The sequence below is a fragment of the Meriones unguiculatus genome, chromosome 11 (assembly GCF_030254825.1).
Source record: "Meriones unguiculatus strain TT.TT164.6M chromosome 11, Bangor_MerUng_6.1, whole genome shotgun sequence".
NCBI classification, from domain to species: Eukaryota; Metazoa; Chordata; class Mammalia; order Rodentia; family Muridae; genus Meriones; species Meriones unguiculatus.
Window position 1 is genome coordinate 98,070,566 of NC_083359.1, and position 21,316 is coordinate 98,091,881.

Consider the following 21,316-nt stretch of genomic DNA (forward strand, 5'->3'; position numbering starts at 1 on the left):
CGTCATCCAGACAGATCGTGATTAGGAACGAACCTCCCACGGACTCATTTTCCTGCCCACCACGGCTGCCCTCACTTCCTTCCCTCCACGCCACTCAGTCCAGATGGGTCTCTTATCCATAAAAACTGACAGTGCTTTTCTGAAGGGTGATTGTGTGTGTGTGTGTGTGTGTGTTTTAGATGAAGATGAGCCTCATTCATTGCTCACAATAATTGTTGAACTTGCAAACTTTGCCAGGCCCAAAACATGCCATGGCGGTTCTGTTCATCCATTCATGGACGGTACTGTCCTATCCCGATTTCCCCACAAATGAAGTCATGGAGCTGGATGGATATTACAGCAAGCACAGGGCGCAGTGGCTGTATAACTGAGGAGAGGTTCAGTGCGATGAGCAAGCTGTCCAAGGTCACGAAGAGCTCCAAGGTCACAAGGAACAGAACTGGAAAATATTTTGACACCTATTCACATGCCCAGAGCTGTTTCTTTACGTAATCCTATTTCTGTAGAAGTTAAAGCAAAGTGAACTTGTCTTTCACATATGACCTTGGAGCGTGAGATATGAGAGTGGGTTTGAAACAGGGGTCTCATGTCATAGCCCAGGCTAGCCTGGAACTTTTAGCAACCCTCTTTCTCACAGCTTTCTAGCGCTGCTGTGTACTGGCATGAGTCACTACACCTGGCTGAAGATTTTTCGCTAGCAGATTTAGGTAAAGCTTGTTGGGGCCAGGGAGCACCTTAGACTAGTCAGGGAATCAGAAAGAAGATACAGAAGATGGCTCCTCACAGTGCCTACAGCGGTGTGCTGGTTGCTGGAGCGTGCTGGATCCTGTACCTAGGATCTATTAGTCAGTTTTCTTCCCTGTGGCGCTGACTTAGCACACACACTGCTGAGGCCAAAGTCTGGCAGAATAGAATCTCTGCTCCCAGTCCCAAGCAGCACTTCCATCCCTTGCCAGCTCTCTGCCATCCAGAATGAGGCCCCTACCTCTACCATGCTGGACCAGGGAGGGAGCAGGCTGTCTGTAATTCTTTAGTGGCTGTAGAAGGGTCTAAAATGGTCTCCTTCAACTGAGCAATGGGGGTACCTAGAGACTGTGTTTTGTTTAGTATTTTTACAGTTTCCAGTACCGAACCCTTGCATATGTCCTCAACCTGTTGCTTCTCCTGCTCTGGTGACCGAGCAGTCAAGCCCTTGGTTTGCAGACATCTGAACTGGGCTTAACACCACTGAGTGACAAGCTGTTCCTTTTCTTCTGCTTGTATGTTCTCCAGGACCCCGCTTTCTCTTCCGTGATTCACGACAAACTCCAGGTCCCTAACACCATCAGGAAGTCCTGGAATGACCGAGACAACCGCTGCGACATTTGTGCCACCCACCTGAACCAGCTCAAGCAGGAAGCCATCCAGATGGTGCTGACCTTGGAGCAGGCGGCTGGCAGCGAGCACTATGACGCCTCTCCGGGCTCACCGCCCCCAGTCTCCAGCATCCCCGCACTGGTGGGGTCCCGGCACGTGGGTGGGCTCCAGCAGCCCCGGGAGTGGGCCTTTGTGCCTGCTCCCTATGCCACCTCCACCTACACGGGCCTTGTCAACAAACACAGCGGCAAACCCAACAGCCTCGGGGTCAGCAACGGTGCAGAAAAGAAGAGTGGGTCCCCAACCCACCAGGCCAAGGTCAGCCTCCAGATGGCCACCAGTCCGAGCAATGGCAACACCCTCAACTCAGTGGCCATTCAGGCTCACCAATATCTGGATGGCACTTGGTCCCTTTCGAGAACTAATGGGGTTACCCTGTACCCCTATCAGGTAAGCACCCCTACAGGCAGGGAAGTGCAGGGTTTCCCTCGCTAACTACTGAAATGAGTGCATACTCTATATATGATACACAGCATATTGTCTAGCATCTGATCTAGTACTGTGCCTGATAACAGGAGATTTAGAAATTAAGACGAATAGACAGGAGTGTTTTTGACCCCGGGACTGCAGTAGTTCTCTTAAATTTAGGATGTTTGAAGCAATTGATGAGTTCGCCAAGGCATCTCTAATAATCCAGATGAATTTTATCGTTGCTTTATTGTTTGTAGATGAAGGTCTGTGTTGTCATCCCATTCCCACTGTCTGCACCATCTGAAAGGGGTGGAGAACCTCATATATTGGTGGACCATCACCTTTTTCCCTATCTGAGACATCTTTACCTATGTTGGAACTGGTCACAGAAGGCTTTCTCCCGTGGTTTCCTCCTTTCTCCTTTTCCTTCATTAGGTGCTGAAGAGAGCACATACCCTCAGGGTGCTTTATCTGAAAGCAAGAGCAGGTCTTAGATCTGGGGGAAAATGGTGTTGATCCAGATGTACTGTAGTCCCAACACTAGGAAGACGGAAGAATCTAGAGGCCAGCCTGGACTACCGAGACAGTTCAATGCCAGCCTGAGGTGTATAGTGAACACAACACAACACAACAACGAAAATTCCCAAACAAACACAAACTAAGTCATCCAAGCCAAAATATAAGAAAAATAATTAGTCTATATTTTTCCCAGGGGGTGGCTTTCTATTGGCTGAGGGTCAGGGTCAACAGATGCATTCTGTCCTATGTCTGCTGTGTAGGGACCAGCACAGACTCTTGACTGTCACTGACGTGGAAAGGTGGCCACAGTCATGAGTGTTGGGAAGGTAACTGGCCTATTAAATAATCCTGGACACTTCATGAGGCCACTCCCCCATCTGTGCTGTGTCCTATGAGGTGAGAAGTCTTCTTTTATCATACAGGGATCCAAGCTTCCTTCATCAAGTGGGTCACCATCTCTCAGGGGCCTCAAGAGCTCTCCACTAGGTCTTTTGTAACCAGCCAAGGAATGAAGGGGAGGTGTGGAGGCTCCCGGAGTGGGTCTGAGGCTTGACCTGGCTGTACAGTGGTTCCATTCATGTTCTAACTGTCAAGAATCCAGCGTTCCAGCCCCACTTCCCTGCAGGAGAAACTGGGAATGTCAACTGGCCCCTGTGCCCAGAGGAAAAACAAACCAACTGAGGGTACACAGAGCAGTTTTGTGACATGAGGGAAAACATCCGGGGAAGCATAAAATGTGGCTGATAAAATTTGAGTGCCTTATAGTTCCTCCAAATAAGTTTATTTAACCCTATAAAGCCTGTAAGGCCAGGAGGAAATAGTTAGATCTTCTTTTTATAGTCAAGGAACATGACGTTTAGAGAAAGTGAATGACCTATGACTACACAGCCAAAAATAGATCAACACTAGCTTCCTCCTCACCTGGGAACCGGTTTCCCTGCTGTGAGGCTTCCAACCTCCCTAGCTTGGCCCCGTGCAATCCCCTATCACCCTCTTTCCCACACATGGCTTCCTTTGAGATCCAGAACAGGCAAAGAAAACAATTCTCATTTTGGCCTGCAGGGGCTGAGCAGCCATTTGACTTTTAGATGAAGTTTTTGTGTGGCTTATCTACATGTACCACATTATATCATATCACCATATATTTATAGAGCATTTAAATAGGGTGAGGAACAAGTAAGGAAACCATTAAGAAGACCTCATAGCTCACTCTTGAAAGTCACCGCCTGGGGCTGTGTGTTAGCTTGCTTTCCTTCTGGTTTTAAAATTTGTGGCTATGAGTATCTTGCCTGCATGTACGTATGTGTTCCGAGTGTGTGCCCGGTGCCCTCAAAAGCCAGAAAAGAATGCCAGATCTAGAAAGAGAGTTATAAACTGTTGTAAGCCAACGTGGGAGCACCCAGCGCTCTTACCCACTGAGCTGTGTTCTCAGCCTCCAGGATAGCGTTCTTTCATTACGACAGATATCAGAAATGATGCATTTACCGAAGAGCAAGGTTTTTGAGGTTTCAGTCTGTGGTCAGCCAGCCTCTGCGTCAGTTACTTTCCTTGCCGCTCTGGCTGAACACCTGACAAGACAACTTAATGAGGGAAGTTTTATTTCAGCTCACAGTTGAAAATGGTACAGTCCGTTTCGGCAGGGAAAGTGCAGAGGCACATGGCTCCAGATAGCACGTGTCTGGGACATCTTCTGTCCTTGCATCTCTGGACAAGAGCAAGGATGGGAAATCTAGTTCCCCTCTGGCTTGCTCCTTTATACAACCAAGTTCAAGTTTGGACTCGGCTCCTCAGTTAATCTTACCTGAAATTAAGTCCACAGATATAGCCAGAGGTCTATTTCTCCTGTGTTTCTAAACCTTATAGCTTGTCTGTGCTGAGACAAACTGTGTATTACCTCATTGTGAGGAAGTAAGAGAGGATCCCAAAGCCTGCTCAGAGCATGTCCCTAGTGACTAAAAGATCTCACATAAGGCCCTACCTCTTAAAGGTCCTACCATCTCTCAGTGACGCTATTCTGGGACCAAGCCTTATCTATCATATGGGCCCTTGGGGAACAGTCCGTACCTAGAGCTGTCGGGAACAGAACGGGTTTTCTTTTCATCATGGACGTTTGCCTTTTTTTTTTAAAAAAAAAATCATTTAAAAACACACAACACATTTAAATATATATTTTTTAATTATAAGAAGTAAAATGTGTTTGTTTTAAAATAAAATGGAGACTATATGAAAAAGTTTAGATGCGACATTTGAAAGCCCACCCCGCATAGAAATGAGTTGCATAGTCGCCCACCATTTGTAAACCTGCTATGAGACTCGGTGCTGTGGCTTGAGCTTGGTAGACTGGGTGCGGTTTCCTATGCTGTTATGTATTTTTCTCAATGATCTTTGGGGCTAAAATAGTAGCTCACAGGAAGAATGCTGGCTTAGCCCCTACATACTCCCTTTAATACTTAGCATCGCAAAAAAAAAAAATAAGGAAAATATGATGTGTAATGTTAACATGACATTCTCTGTGACAAAGGTGTTGTAATGGATATAACAAGATATTAGAGTTTAGGTTTTATGAGCATACATTGCGCGCTCGGGAGCACAGCCTTCCATGCAGGTGGCATTTTTACCATGTCTCTGATAGTGCTAGCGGTATAGACTCATGTTACACAGATAATTCACATTCACATCTCACCTTCTACTCTGGAAGCCACCACAGCTGGTAGCTGGACCTCCCTAGGGAGCTGGCTGCTCCACCAGTACAGACGACACAAGGACAAAGGACCACAGCTTTAGTGTAAAATACCCAGGGGTGGAGGTGCATGAGAGGGACAATGTAGAAGGTGCCTGAAGGGACAGTGGGGGACATGGATGCATTCCTTTTATAATATATTCACAAGAGTTCTCCTTTTCTTCCGTCCTGTCTCAGATGAAAGAGAATTTCCTGCACAAGAACAAGTATTTTTTAGCACCTTTTCATGGAATAGACATTGGGCTTTTTGGTGGGTGGAGCTGCCTCCTTAGGCTGGAAACCGAGGTTCCTGTCCTGCTTTCTTCACAGTGAGGGAGAGCCCAGGCACACTGCACATGATGAGGTTGGTGGGTGAGTATGTAGTCGGAGCCATATCAGCTTGGCTGTTCTGGGACACTGAGCAGGAACTGGAATCCAGCTCTTGTTGTGGTCTAAGACCAGATTCAAAGGTGATGCGTACCAATTCCCATCTCGAAATCGGCCTGGATACATTTTATTTGGCAACAGTAGAGCTGACCCAACTCATGTATTTCCCCTGAGTAATGATTACAGGGACTGGAGGAAATCTCTCCGGGATCAAGAGATTTGGGGTCTGGCTATGAATCAGTGTCCCACGTGTTGTGACGATGTCACCCTGGTGCCCTGGGGCGTGGGCTCTGAGTCTGGTAGACTGAGTGTCTCCTGTTGTGAATATTCTCCTGCAGTAAATATTCTGTAGTTCGTGGTCTAGCCAGCTCGTCAGAGATGGTTGACTGCTCTGAAAGCCAGCTGCAGCTCCCCTGCTCACCCATACTCCCACTTCCCTCCACGGAGCAGATTTCCTCTGGCCGGAGCCAGAAGTGTTCCTTGAGCAGGGGAGCATCTAGAGTTTAATGAGTTGAGGGTGCAGCCCCACTCCCGGCAACCTGAGCCGGTGGAAACAGCACAGATGAAGGCTGTCCTTCTGAACCTCAGAGGCAGTAGAGATGACAGAGATGAGGCCACTCTTCCAACAGGGAGCCTGTATCCTTTGCGAAGCTCCTGCTTCACAAGAGGGGAGAAAGAAAGAGGATAATTTAGGAGGCAATGAGATTACCTCAGACATGATAAACGAATCACAATTGCTGTTTCTTGTGAAATGACTCTGAGAGTTGATTTCAGGGGAGAAGATGAGGTGAGTGGTCCCTCTCAAAGCCAGACTTTTTTCTGTTGACTTGCCAACTCAGTGTACTGTAAATCAGCACAAATCAGAATGTGCTCACCAGTCTTGCCACCAAAGGGACGTGAGTAGATCAGTTCTCAAGCTCATCTATAGATTATCTCCCTTTGATGGGCAGCTGCTTTGGCATGATTCACTCTCACCATGGCAAATGGCCACAGGAAAGACTGGCGAGCTCAGGTTGCTGCCATTAGAATCCACTTCAGCTCCTAGACGAAGGGACAAGGAGAGCTGGTCCAGATTCCTCATTGGTTCAGAGTAGCACAAACTATGGTGTCACAAAGGCCACTGTTTTTAGATGGATAGAAGGCTGTTATTTATTTATCTTTATATGCCCTTCCACACATAAACTCTGAACACACACACACACACACACACACACACACACACACACACACACGACTGTATTTGTGTATTTGGCCCTGCATAGTACATTTCCCAAGGATATGATATCTAGAATGAAGGTCCAAAAGAATGGTCACATCTTATGAATGATGGATAGGGTCTTGGTCAGAAAGGAGCTCCCAAATTGCATCAGGAAGCATAAACAATGCTTTCAGCTGGTCATGGATTTTGTGTGGTAGGCAAAGGAAGGACCCTGAGAAGTATTCATATCCAGGTCATTGCCTGTGGCTGTGGAACCCTGCATAGGATTTTGTGGACGCAATGAAGGATCTTGAGGTTGTCTGGGGTATCCAGGTGGACTTGGTGGAATCATGAGTGTCCTTGTAAGAGTGAGGCATGTGGAGCAGGACCAGCAAGGGAGAGCAGGGACGATGCTTTGCTTCCAGCCTTGATCATGGAGGAAGGGACCACAGGGCAAGGAGGACAGGCATCTGTAGAAGCTGCAAGCGATGAGGAGGCCGATTTTCTCTCAGAGCCTCCGAAGAAGGAACCAGTTCTTCAGGCCTCCTTCAATTTCTCCAGGCCATTAAGATAATAGATCCGTGTTGGTGTGTTGCAGCGGCCTTAAGAAAGCGTTTGGTAACCGACAACCCGATAAGGGCAAGTGGGATGAGGTTTGCAGACCTGCAGGACGACGAAGCTTTTCGACCCACACAAGGAGCTACCTCAGCCACTGGGTCGGCCCGCACATCAGCAAGTGTGGTTATTTCATTTGGCTGCCTCCACAGAATGGCTCATACTGCCCCATTGCTTTCCAGTTGTCTCAAATTCCCCTATTGTTACAGAGTCATAATAACAGGCAAGCCACAGCCACTCTCCCCTGGCATCCGGGGATGACCATTGTGAAAGTCTCACAGAGTGTTGAAACTGCAGAAACCATTCCAGGCTGGGGGTGGAGAGCCTTGACTGGAATGAAAAGGAAGGACGTTTCTCTTTTCTGTCAGGCCTTTGGAACCAATAGAACAGGTTCTCACAGGACAGCTCCAGAAAGTAGTTCTCGTCTTTTCTGGTATCTCGAGGATCAAAAGTATTCATAAGACCTTTGGGACTCGTAGACCTGAATTTAAGTATTGGCTCACAGTTTTAGTAAGTTGAAGACGGGGCCTGGAGATTTGAAGCAGAGGAATGGACAGTTTACTTCCTTGAATTCTCAGTTTTTGGCTGCACACTAGAATCCCTTGGGAGATTTAAAAGAAGTTTTCAAAGTCTAGTTCATACCCTAGTCCAACAAAATGAGGACATCCTAGGGTGGGACCCAGGCCGTGCTCTGAATTGCTGAGGCCGAGAACCCCAGCCTTAAGGTCTGTCACCGCTCTAACAACTTCCTGGAAGGCATCGGTGAATTTGTGTGGGAAAGCGGCACACGGTGACGAAGTGCCTGAGACAGGAAACCTGGAAGAGAGAAAGCGGCAAGAAGGAAGGGGCAAGGAGGTGTCCGTGAGGCCTTGAGGTCTCAGAGTGCACGAGAAGCCGGTTGTGCCGGGCACGCCTGGAACCCTGCCGCAGTGAGGTGGGAGCTGGACAAAGGGCATCCCTTGGAGTGTGCAGGCCAGCCAGCCTGGTGCATACAGTGGTGAGCAAGAGGCCCTGTCCCGAGTAAGGTGGAAAAGGAGGTCTGAAGCTCAAGTTTCTCCTCTGACTTCCACATGTATGCCATGGCGTGTTCATGTCCATACTTACCTGGGCATTTATTTGTACACATGCGTGCGTGCACACACACACACACACACACACACACACACACACACAGAGAGAGAATTTTTTTTTTTTTTTTAAGGAGAAAGGTCTATGGTACACTATAAAAAAAAAGATCAGGAGAGCACTTGTGGTTTAAAGTTTTATTTTGATGTTAAAGGATCTTCTAAATCCTCAACTCAGGTTTTTAAGGGCGAAAAAGAGAAAGGTCCGTTTTGGTTTGCAGCTTCAGTGTTTTCAGCCCCTGGTGGCTCAGCCTTGCTGCAGTCTGGGTGATGGTGAGGAGTCTGCAGTGGAGGAAGCTTCTCAGCTCGTGATGACCAGGGAGCAAAGAGCAGCAGAGGAAGATGCTGAGGTCCCGTGGTCATCCACCCTCAAGGGCATGTCCTCAGGGACTTACCATCTTCTCACAAGGCTCCAGCTCTTGAAGGTTCTAACACCTCCCAGGAGTGCTGAGATGAGGACCAAGCTTTTAGCAAATGACTTTGGGGGGAACATTCTAGACCCCAAATGCATTTATGAAAAAGTGAGAAAGCAGTGTATTAGCTTCTTGGGGTTGCCATAAGAAATTGTCAGCAACGAGGCTGCTTAGAATACAACGTATATCTCTCAGTTCAGGTTTGAGGCTAAAGGGGAACAGAGAAAGCTGTCCTTGCTTGTCATGACTCTGCTGCTTCCAGGCCTTCTATGGCTTCTGCGATACCGCTTGATCTTTGTCTGATTCCACGTAGTCTCGTGTCCTGTGTTTTCTTTGTTGTAGGGAAAGACCCAAATCATTGGAATTCAAGCTCCCCTTAATCTAGTAGGCCTCATTTCAATCCTTAACTAGTCGTATCTACAAAGACTCTACTTCCAAATAAGGTCACATTCTTAATTGCCAAGTGGACATAAATTTGAGGCAAATTCTATAAGGTGATTGATAGGGTGATCGATAACGGAAAAGGGAAGTTGGGGTGAGGAAGTGAAGTAGCCACTCTTTCCCCTTCTGGATGGAGCAGGCCCAGGAAGCACAGCTGTGTTCCCACTCTGTAGGTAGCAGCGAAACAAAGGAAGCAAAGATAAAAGGACAAAGAATGCAGAGAGAAGGAGGGAAGTGGCTTAGCCACACACACCCTTGTAAGCCAAGCAGAAACTCTAGGGCAGACAAGTGAAGTGTGGGCAGCCACTGGGAGAAGGGTCAACAGGAACACACTGGCCTCCTCCAATCATTTGTGCTTACACAGCACAGGTTAGGAGCAAAAGGCACTTCTATAGCCCTCCTTGGGGAGATGAGCTAGAGGGTCCAACCTGACAATGGTGGAAAGGGGTCCACTCTATTTCCATTGCCCTGGCAGGCACGTTGAGTTAACTTGGTTAGAACAATTTGTGATTCTTTTTTCTTCTTTAGAAATAGTCCTAGACTCTAGAAAGAGGCTGGAGATAATAAGGAAGATGCCTTGTCTGCCTCAGCACCCATGTGAGAGGTGGGTTGATGGGCAGAGGTTTTGTTTTTGGCTAAGTTAGGCTGGCTGTGGGCAAAGCGGAGCATTGTCACCCCGCAGGGCTGGGGCCTGTGGTCAGAGTGGAGACTGTGGACAAGCACACAGGCTCTGCACCCCTTCTTGTTCCCGCTGTCTTCCCCAGCCTGTCTCCAGCGGCAAAGCTCTCGCTTTATAGAGGTGAGCGAAAGCGTCAAGGTGTCTGTTGTCCACAGGGGGCTGGCTGAGCGGGAGCAGTGCAGTTGTGGTTTCTTTTAAGGTCTCCAAAGGTGCTAGGCATCACGGGATTTTCCCCGTGTGTAGCACAGTGAGGGATGAAAAGCTGGGGTCATGCAAGCTTTACCGCTCACTCACAGAAGCAAACCCCGGCAGCCCTGCCTGCTATGGGGCCTCCTAACTGTGCAGGATCTGTACTTTCTCCTCTGTAACATGGTGGTTGTTGTGGGGATGATATTAGAAGACGTCCCTTGATGCTCAGGGCCCTGGGTGTAGCACCCCGTAGCTTCCATGACATCTGTAGAAACTGGAATGTCATCTTTCTTCAGTCAAGTCAGATGCCGGGCTGAGTGGACTCAGTGTGGCCCTTTCAGCAAAGAACTCGCACTAGCTGAAGAAACAATACGGGAACCATAAAGTCAGTATTAAAGCCACATATACAGACTTGAGTCATTTAAACTCCACGGGATCATGGAGGAGACAGATTTAAAATAATACAGAAGAGTAAACGCCCTATTATGTTGAAGCCAGTTGTGAAAGGATCTGGCTTTCAGATAAGTCTTATGAATCTCACTGACTGAAAGCACACTTAGAGACAGAACGATTGAGCCCATCCTTCTCGTTTTCCCAACTAGCCACTGATTGCTGATTTTCATCTTTGTTTTCTCACTCATTTACAACTTAACAAAATATAAATGTTCATTTAACAGTATTCCATAGCGTAGAGTTTTCAATAAATTGGAGAACTGACAGTTTCCTTCCCAGCTCACCCGCTCTGGACATCCAGCTAATTAACATCCAGTTGCGATGGTACTGTGCTTACAGTCTTTAGCGTGACAAATTAGCCTGGCTCTGTCTTAGAAAGATATTTGTGAGGGTTACTGATGAATTGTGTATTTCATATGCCTAGGTCACTCCCTGGCAGCAATTTAGGTGTTCACAAAGTATATTAGGCGCCGTTTTGGGAACTGGGAAGATCATTTAGTCTCTTAGCTATAGCACCCTTGGCCTATAGAGTTAACCCATTCTTTAAATAGCTTAGGAACGAGGGAGCCTGAGAACGAGGGAGACACGGGGGGGGCAGAGAACCCTCACCAACAGCTGCCAGATCCCACCGATGGCTGCGACCAGAACGTGTCTGATGAGCCAACCTGGTGGCTTCCATCATCACAGCAGGGAGGGCTCCCACGGTGGAGCCGGCGGAGAGGAGCAGGATGGAAGGGAAGAACAGGCTTATCCTTGCGTCCATTTTTGGTTACAGCATGGAACCAGACATGCTCTTGTGAGTTACATATGCGGACTCAGACGTGTCACTTGACCTGCCCAACGTCGCCTAGCTAGGACTTGGACGCGGCAGAGATGTGCTCGAGGGTAGGTCTCCTATACTCTTGTTTGTTGTTTCATCGCTGTTGTGAAAGGAGGAGGCCACTTCCTTGGGTTGACCACACAGGTGACCCAAACTGCCTGTAGCACTCCCTGCTAGGATTTCTTCTAGGTGATTCTATGCAGCTAAAATGTCCAAGGCTTTCCTTGTATTTGCTCTGTACAGAAGTATAGAAATATATGCCTTGTGTTGCTTTTCCTCATGGCAAGGTGGGGAGGCTGGTGGGGAGAAAGATGGCCCAGAAGACTGAAAGAGGCCTCATAAGCAATACTGCCACCTAGTGAGGAGAGCGTTAAGAGGTGGACCTGATAGAATCCTGTCAAAGTGTTTTAATTTCCTAGGGAAAGTGAGAGGAAGCAGCATCCTTTCTTCATCGATAAGGAGATCGAGGTTTGACAGAGTGGTGTATGTTTAAATTGACTTTTTCAACATGTCTCTGGGGAAAAGATCTTGTTGCTGGACTCTTCTGGGGAGACAGATCTGTTTACTGCAGTGGAGAAGGCAGCTAGTTCAGTGTGAGCATTCTGGATCGTTTTCCTATGAGCCGAACAACACACACACACACACACACACACACACACACACTACACATACACACAAGCACATACACGACAACTTATCATTTTAACTATTTTGAAGAGCCTGACACTAACTTTCCACCCTCCTACCCGAGTCCTCAGCAGCTGTCATTTTATCTCTTCTCCCTGAATTTGCCTGTTCTAGGTATATGCTAATAAGTAGACTCACATAATATTGGTTCTGTTATAGTAGCTTACTTCACACGGCATTTCCTCAGAGTTCATTTGCGGCGAGCCATAAGTCAGAATTTCCTTCTTAGAATACATTTTTTTTAAATATGTATGGGCATTTTGTCTGCATGTACGTCTATGTATCATGTATGTGCCTGGTGCTCAGAGAGGCCAGGAGGGTGTGCTGGATCCTTGAAAACTGGAGTTATAGGTTGTGAGTCACCATGTGGGTGCTGGGACTCAAAGCCGGGTCCTCTGGCAGAGCAGCAAGTGCTCTGAACCATGGAGCCATTTCTACAGCCCCAGATTTTTGTTCCTTTTAAAGGCTGTGCAATGTTCCGAGCATACACCTTTTCTTTCTTTCTTTCTTTCTTTCTTTCTTTCTTTCTTTCTTTCTTTCTTTCTCTCTCTCTCTCTCTCTCTCTCTCTCTCTCTCTCTCTCTCTCTCCAATCCATTCATCCTTCAGAAGGTAGAGACCTTCTGGCTCTGTGAATAACGCTGCTGTGAACACAAGTACAACTTTCCCCTTGGCTTTCTGTCCTTTGGGTATATACGCAGAACTGCCAGCTCTTGGTATAACTCCATTTTGAATTGGTTGGGAACTGCCACCCACTCCCATGTCCTATAGTTGCTTCACCATCTTACATCACTATCAGTGACATATATGGTCTCAGTACCTCCGGCATCTCTCTAATACCTTTTTCCTTTAATTATTTCTGGTGTGTATGTGTGTGGGCATGTGTGCACGTGCCCTTGTGCACGCAGGCATGAGTGCAGATGTGTGTATGTGTGGGTGGAGGCCAAAGTTTGACGTCCTCCCCAAGACAATGTCTCAACCCAAAGCTTGCAAATCAGATAGAAGGTCTTTTAGTGGTGTCCGTCGTATCAGGTCCCAGGTAGGCCCTCACTTCCAGGGACTGGTGATGTTGAACATCTTTTCACACGCCTCTTGGCCATTTTTAAGATTTGGAGAACTACCTGACTGATCAAAGCCTCGGTTTCCTCACCTGTAGAATGAGGTTAATGATATCAATCTCCTAAGGTTGTTGGGAACCCAGCTCTCTCTGCAGCTGTCATCTCTAGATCACTCTGTCCCATCAACAGACAGAAAGACGGAGAGCCTATGCCGAGGACTTCTATCTACATAACCCACAGTACACACTGCTTGCTGACCGCGGCTCTCTGCCGTCCTTCAGCAGCACACTTAGAGGGGCCAGGAGGACTTAGGGGAAGCAATGAATGCACCTCTGAAGAGTAGTGGCGGAAGTGATGAGCGGAGGAAGCCGAGGCCTTGCCCCACCGATCAGGCCCAGGCTGTTTTTGGCAGTGTGGCCTTGCAGTAAGTCTCTTGAACATCAGCTTTCAGCAGAACCGTTCCAAGGCTTGGAGATTCAGTCACTCCCCACTGAGTGACAGGCAGCTGAAGCTGTGTCAGACGTCTTCTTTCTGTGGAAGACGAGGGCTTTCCTCTGAAGACAAGCCCGAGCGTTCACCTCTGAATAGTATTTTGGTGGGATGTGGGCACTTTCAGTATTAATTACTGCCAACAGGATAGGTGTCCCTCTCTGTCTAGGTGCTATTAAAACAAAACAAAACAAAATAAAATAAAACAGTGTTTGCTGTTTATGACAAGCTGGCAATTTAGAAGTGGCAGTCTCTTTATTGAGCCAATTAGAAGGCAGGAGAGAGTTATCAGGAATGAGAATCTTTGTGCACGATTAAGTGATGAGCATAGAGGTGGTTACTGGTAATTTCTGAAGCAGGCGAAGACAGCAAAGGTGTGCTATAGGGACAGTCAGGAGTCTCACCATTCCAGACCAAAGGTTGCATTCTACCCGAGGGAGGAGCCGATCCACAGTTCCCTGTGCCTCAATTGTTCAAATTTGCCAAACCTTTAAGCTCTTGCACAGCCTTATCCCTGGGGAAACCCCGGAGGCAATAGGGAGCAAAGCTCTACAATCTTAATTCTGCTGCCCTTTCCGCTGCTGCTGTTACAAGCAGGGACAGCTTTCGCAGCTGCTTAGGGGTGAAGGCCCATCCTGCTCCTGGCTCTGTCGGCCCGCACGGGTGTCTCTGAGCACCCATTTTATGCTCCCGACTCACAGACTTAGTTTTGTTCACCATCTCTCAGCTTGGCAGCCATCTTTAGATACCAGTAATTTAATCGAACATCACTAGTTTAGCATCACAGCAATAAACACAAGAATTGAAGCCAACCTGCGCATGCTCATTATATGCTGTGCACTGCATAGCAGACGCACTGTTCTGTAAGCTGAGTGTTTGGTGGGGGCAGTACCTGTAGAGGCTTCGCAGCCATCCTAAGAGAAGATGTACAATCCGAGGTCTAAACTAACACAAAGAAATGCTGCCTGCACAGGGGAACGATACACATCTGGGCTCCCCAGACCTTTGTCAGCAGATATTTAACTGAGGCCATGTCTCAAAATAGGAAAGGCCCCTCCCCCCCCAAAAAAAAAAGAAAAAGAAAAAAAGGAGGCTTGTATTGTAGGCTCATGGCAGAGGGACCCTAGGTTCAATCCCCAACACCACATGGGGGTATGGGGAAGGGGAAGAGGGAGGAGGGCACATTTCTATACTAACAATAATTTAAGTTTCATGTGAGTAATCAGCCTGGTCCAGAGTTTCTGGTTTTGTCTGTCTGAAAGCATTAACCAAGGAAGCCCTGTGTGGAATCATTCCTATTTAGCTGCCTAGCACGTGGCCTTTCTTGCTTTGCATTAAAGCATATAACGACCATGATAGCCAGGGGCTACCGATCTACGCTTCTAATGGTCCACACTCTCCCTCACCTCACCCCTCCTGTTTGAATTCTATGGGCAGTTTATTTCTATCTCTGAAGATGAGCTAGCGATACGTACAAGAGCCCTCTATGAAAATCACTTAACTTTCTTATTTATTAGGAACTTATATGAAAGATGTGGCCGAAAAGAAAATGGGAAGTACAGCAGGGCCCTTACTTGAAATGCTGCTAACCCTTTTGCCTCTCCAAAGCGGCTGCAGAGTAAACAGAAAATGAGCCGATGCGGCATTGAAGGCTAACTGGTACACAGTCAATAAATATCTCCCAAGGTATGTAAGTTTCTAGCGTAATCCCCTTGTAAACATCATAGACAAATTGTGCTTGGCCACAGACTACGAAGCAAATCTGGGGCCAGGGTTCAAGGAGATGGAGATAAGGGCAGGCCTGTAAACATGTCATCATGAGAACGGGGTGTTGAGGGGTGGAAAAGATGAAGAGGAGATGGTGGGATGCTTAAAAAGGGCAAATCATGAACTTTCAGTTCAGTGCTGTGTGCAAGGCAAGGCGAGGTGAAGTGACGGGTAGCTGTGACTTGGCGGTGGGGGGGGCAGGGAGCATGTCGTTTGAGCTAAGTCTGCAGATATTTAAGAAGCCAGAGACCTTGAGGATTGATCATGTGAGGGACAAGAAAGAAGAGAGAGGAGGACCCTTGCCCTGTGTCTGCTAGGTGTGGAAAAGGCTCTGAGCCCTTCACAAGTGCCGGAAGACAGGCGGCCCAGACATGTTCAGACATGTGAGCTCTTGTTTATTCCGGGACCCTCTGGTCTGGAGACAGATGTGCATGGGGGTCCAGTTGGGAATGAGGCTTCTGTGTGTGCTGGGGAAGGGCACAGGGGAGCCTCAGCTTGCAAGACAGAGTTGTAAAGATGGTTCTGGAATGCAGGTCTTCCTAGGTGTGTGAGGGGGTTGTAAAGAGCCCTAGAAACCATGTCTTCTGGTCCAATTATTATTGGCACTGTATGCCAGTTACCTCACACCAGTACCGGCTCCTAAATAGTAATCTCAATATCCTCTGACCACACCATATAGACTAGCATATCCATCCTTCCATCCAGCAAGCATTTGTTGGGCCAGTTCCAGTGGGGACACAGAGGGCTCTCTTCAGACACTTGAGGTGGGCAAGCACCACCTCAGGTATGTCTTGGTGTGGGGAAATCAGTGATAGAAAAGGGAAGTTCTGTATTTCTTCTGGGATGTGTATGTATGTGTGAATGCGTGTTGGCACTCATGCCAGTGGTCTTTCAGGAGTGATGGCAGGATTCCTTGCTGCTGCTGATGAGCAGAGATCCTATCCTAGACTGTACCCTGTGAGACTGAGCTTCAGGAGTCCCTGCTGCCCAGCCCAGTTGCTCCCGTAGAGAACTCTGACCCCTGACGGTATGGATAATGCTGGCCTCCCCTGCCCCATACTTGCCCTGTGTCATCAGTAAACACGGAAAAGGCCATAGCGTCCTACTGACCCGGCTTCAGGATCCCACCTGCATTGTCTTCCTGGAAACAACCTCATTCTTAAAGCCATCCTTTGATAAGCTAGGCAATGAACAACCCGGCCAGCTAACTGTGCTAAGCTCACTGCTTGTTTAGTCAGTCTCTGATGCTGGGAGAGGAAAGATGGGTCTTTTGAAGACTGAATTCAGCACATTATTTCCTTCAGTGTTTCACACCCCCAAAATACCAGGTGTTCAGGTCTGGGGACACCGAGAAGAGTCAGGCTGAGACCCTGTCTTCAGGAGCCTCGGCTCACGTAGCCCTGCGATGTGGATTCAGTGTCAGCGGACAAGGCACAGCTACGGCGTTGAAGATCCAGACGCGAATCCCACCAAACAATCTGGAAAATACGCTTTTAATGCTGGTTTTCTCCACGCTGTGTTCTAGGTAATCTTGAGAGAAATCGTCACTGTAGTCTTGATAGCACAGTATCAAGTCAAGGCTTTGTTCGGCCTCCCTTATCTGCATGCCAGTGTGATTGGATGGCTGTGGGAGTTGGGGAATTTGGCAGGATACGTGGACAGCTAGGGGAAGTCGTACACCCCCCTCTGCTGCTCCCCCCCCCATTCATCCAGAGTGCTCAGCTGAACCCACTAACTCTTATCTGACATGATTTGGTCTGGACGGCCAGCCTGCTGTTCAAAGGCCCTGAGATTCCAGGCCCCCCCCTTAAAGTCAGGGAAGCAGAGTTGTAGGCTTTCTCCCTGTGTTTGTTTTTACTTATTTATTTGTTTATTTTCTCTGTGTGCGTGGTCACCTGAGTTCACTTGTGACACACAAACTCTCCCGATGCTGTCTTCACTGTAGTTTGTTGACAGTTGATCTGCCCGGAGAAAGGTTCCCTGATGTGAACACATAAGTGTTTTAATTGTAGTTCTGAAGAGAAAAAAAAAAAGTTTTCCAAACAGAAGATTTACATAATTACTTTTTAAAATCTTGTATCAGTAATTTTTTTTGAATGAGTAGAAGTGGGATAAATAGCTCACATTTAAAAAATGTTCCTCTGGAGGGGGCTACAGCTGGGATACAAAGTGAATAAACTGTAATTAATTAATAAATAAATAAACAAAAAATATGTTCCTCTGATGAAGAATGTGACCAAGGGGAGCTGTGAACTTTTAGTTGTTGAGGAAACAGTCAGCTACTTTAAATGCTTAGTCACACTGATGTCACAGTCCTGATTTGCCCGGGATTGCTCGTTTTCTTCCTTCAGCTTGCACATACGATTCTGTTAGCATTTATCACACTGTTTGAAAACTGCCAAGATAATGACTGTGGTAATTAATCCGGCCCCATAGCTTCTACCACAAGCAGGAGCATTACCGTGTAGCTAGTTCCTTTCACATCTGCTTCCAGCTGTCCCCAGAGGGAAGGGAAGCTGAGTCACTGTGGGAACAAGATGCCTGTGCGGAGCTGGTGCTGCCTACCCTCTCTCCTGTGACGGGGCTGACCTTGTGAGTCAAGGCTCCTAAGACTGAATTCCAATTAGGAAGGCTGCTTTGAGTCTATAGGTGCTGTATGGGTGAAGGCATCCAATCAACAAGTTGGTTTTGAGCCTTGGACGTGGCCAAGACATATTTTAGGAAATCACTGTGAGGCGTCAGAATGTTCTAGCCTTTGACCGTATGCCTGTTTCTCGTGACTGACTCTGAGATCATGAGTACTGGTTAAAAAAAAAAAAAAAGGCAATGCTCTGCGACCCTTTAAAGAACGTCCCCTTTAAAGTCAGCATCACAGACGATAAGTTGCCTTCCTCCCCAGATTTTATTCTTTCTCTCCCCCGCTTAATCATCTGGACGGATACTGTGCCCACTCACAGAAAATCCCGTTTTCCGACACGTCCGTTCCCCACGCGCATGCGAGAACGCATGCACCCTCAGCAGGCCTCCGGCAGACAGGAGGGAGTTACAAATTTGCTGTTGTCATCAGCACACTTGGCCGGCGGACAGCTGGGGCTTGCGGGACAGCAGCCTAACACTGACCCTGGATGTCAGGCTCGCGCTGACTCTCTGCACAGCTGTCCGGCCCTTCGAACAGCTGAGGCAGTGAATTTTGTCTTGGGAGAATGCTGGTCATTTACGAAATTTACATTTAAAAATATGCTTCTGTCAGTGTTTAAAGTTAAAGTAGGGCATGCACATACTTCGGAGCGACATCGCTTGAGAAACCTTGAGGTGTGAGACCATCCCCCTCCCCCCCACCACTGGGCATGCAGAGGGCATTTCCTGCTTTCTCGAGACTTCTTAAATATTTGTCTCCCTGGCATCATGTTCTTCTGCTGGCTCTTCTTGATTTGCTTAGATCTTGATTTCTCAAGACTTTGTCACTAGCTTTATGATGTCAGAGCTATTGCCATGGACATGGGGACATGGCTCAGAGATAGAGTGCTTGCTTAGCATGGACAAGTCACACAAAACAAACAGCAGTGGCAATAGAACCCCAACACAGCCCCTGTTTTTCCAGCATAGCTAGACATTGTTTACCCTTTTTGCTGTGTTGACATTTGTTCTGACATTACAGAGGAAATAGAGGGGAAAGCTAAGGCTTTTTTTTTTTTTTTTTTTGGCACATGAATCAAAGCAGTAATTATGTCAGTCAGGATATTATTCATCACACATTTAGAATATGCTCTATACATTTGCTTATTTATTCTGTGTGCCTGCGTGTGTGTGTGTGTGTGTATGTGTGCACTAGTGCTCCTACATGCATGTACGTACGCACATACATGATCCATGATGCGCACGTGGAGGTCAGAAGGCCCGTTGCAGAAATGGGTCTCCTCATTCCATTCCATTGGTCCTGGGGATTGAACTCTTGTCATCAGGCTTGGCTTCAAGTGTCTTTACCCGCTGAGCCATCTTGCCAGCCCTGGGATTGTCTTTTGAAAGCATAAGTTCACTTAGTCATGCCCTCAATGGAAGAATTAAGAGGGTTAGTTCTGTCCAGTCTCAAAATACCTGTTGACCTGCAGCACTTGGGTGGCAAGGGAGGGTTGTCTTGAGGAAAAGCACACATAGCTGCCATCTTTACTACATCTTTTTTTTTTTTTTTTTCTGAAATAAATTTTTACCTGCAAGACTTGGAGGACATTGCAGCCAGTCCTGAAGATACCTGATAAGCTAGGGTCAGATGGAAGGGGAGGAGGACCTCCCCTAGCAGTGTGTTTGGAAAGGGGCAGGGAGGAGATGAGGGAGGGAGAGTGGCATTGGGAGGGAATGAGGGAGCGGGCTACAGCTGGGATACAAAGTTAATACACTGTAACTAATATTAAAAAATAATAATTTAATTAAAATTAATTATAATTAAGCAGGGGAAAAGACTATGAGACAAACTCTAATTTTCTCAAAACTGGGGATTTTGATGAGGTTTTCTCAAATTGGATGAGAGGAATGAGTTGTTCTTTGAAACATTTGAAGGAAATCAGTGAACAGGATTGGTTTGTCAATCACAAAACGAGAACTTTCAGTTGAAAGACTGAAGTTTGGAAACTCGATTCCACCACCACGAGAGCCCGGATGCTTCCCGATATTAAAAGCTTTCTCTGCAAAGATCCACGGTGATAGCCACAGATGGAACCTATCAGTGCTATGTATTGGAATGTGCCAACCTCTGGAAACCATGCACAACTCAACAAGCCAGTATTACAGATCTTGTAACATAAGATCCATTTGACGTGAACGCACGTTGAAAGCTAAGGGGTTTCAGTCCACTAGGGTACCTAAAGTTTCTTTTAAAAACTCTTTACTTTTGTGTATGTGTGTGTGTGTGTGCCTGCTTGTCTGTGTGTGCACCCCACATGCGGTGCCCTCAGAGGCTAGCAGAGGGTGTAGGGTCCTCTGGAACTGGAGTTGCAGGCGGTTGTGAGATGCCCGATAGGCGTGCTAGGAACTGAAGCTGGGCCCTTGACAAGAGCGGCAAGTCTTCTTCACTGCTGAGCCAACAAGCACGCAGTTTCTTGATACAGTTCCAGAACGCTCATTTCAGTAAACCTTCAGGAATCTGCCCCTTGTTGAACTTCAGTGTAACATCAATGAAGGCTGTCAGCGACCACATTGAAGGCTCTTAGGATATTTCCTCAGTTTCCAACCGGTTGGCCAGAATTCCTTCACGTATTTCATATGAAATAACACATCTGGAGCTAAGTCACACAGCCAAAGTGCCTTAAGCGGCACATCAAAGAAGTGTGGGCAGCCAAGGGGCTAGGGAGATGGTAAAGCGCTCGCCACGAAAGCGCGAGGACCTGGTTTGACCCTCAGAGTGCTGGAAGTGTTGGTGTGCACAAAAAGCAGAGACCGGGCCACGCCCGGGCTTGCTGGCCTGGTAGTCTAGCCTACCTGATAGATCCCTTGCCAATGAGAGATTCTGTCTCACAAACAAGGTGGATGTCTCCTGTGGAACCAGGGCACCAAAGATCGACTTCTGGTCTCCATATGCATGGTACCTCCACAGGAAAATGTATCTTCACGTACATACACAAAAAGAAACTTCTGAAACTTGTAAATAATAAGAAGCACATCCCCAGAGTCTACTAGTTCTTCAGTAAGACCCCCCCACACCCTTTATTTACCCATAGCTGCAACAGAATAGACAAGAAAGTTAGCAGTTTGACTATTAGCACCAACGCTGAGTGCTGATAATATAACATGCTCAGAGTTAAGCAGAGCTAAGCTTATATTTATGCTGAAAATAAATATTGGAGAGTTAAAAAGAGACTCTGATTTTCCAAGGTCATTCTGGGGCAGGTTGATTTAGGGATGTATAGTGGGATCTTGATTCACTTGAGTTCACATCTCCT

At 47.3% G+C, this 21,316-nt stretch overlaps 1 protein-coding gene across 1 annotated transcript in view; it reads left to right on the plus strand.

The window, feature by feature from the left end:
* The window catches only part of Kif26b (kinesin family member 26B), a 402,550-nt gene that overhangs the window by 145,785 nt on the left and 235,449 nt on the right, over positions 1-21,316 (plus strand). The window contains exon 3 of the mRNA XM_060364770.1: positions 1,273-1,806. Within this exon, the coding sequence (XP_060220753.1) occupies positions 1,273-1,806 (534 nt within the window). The remainder of the gene's footprint in view (positions 1-1,272; positions 1,807-21,316) is intronic.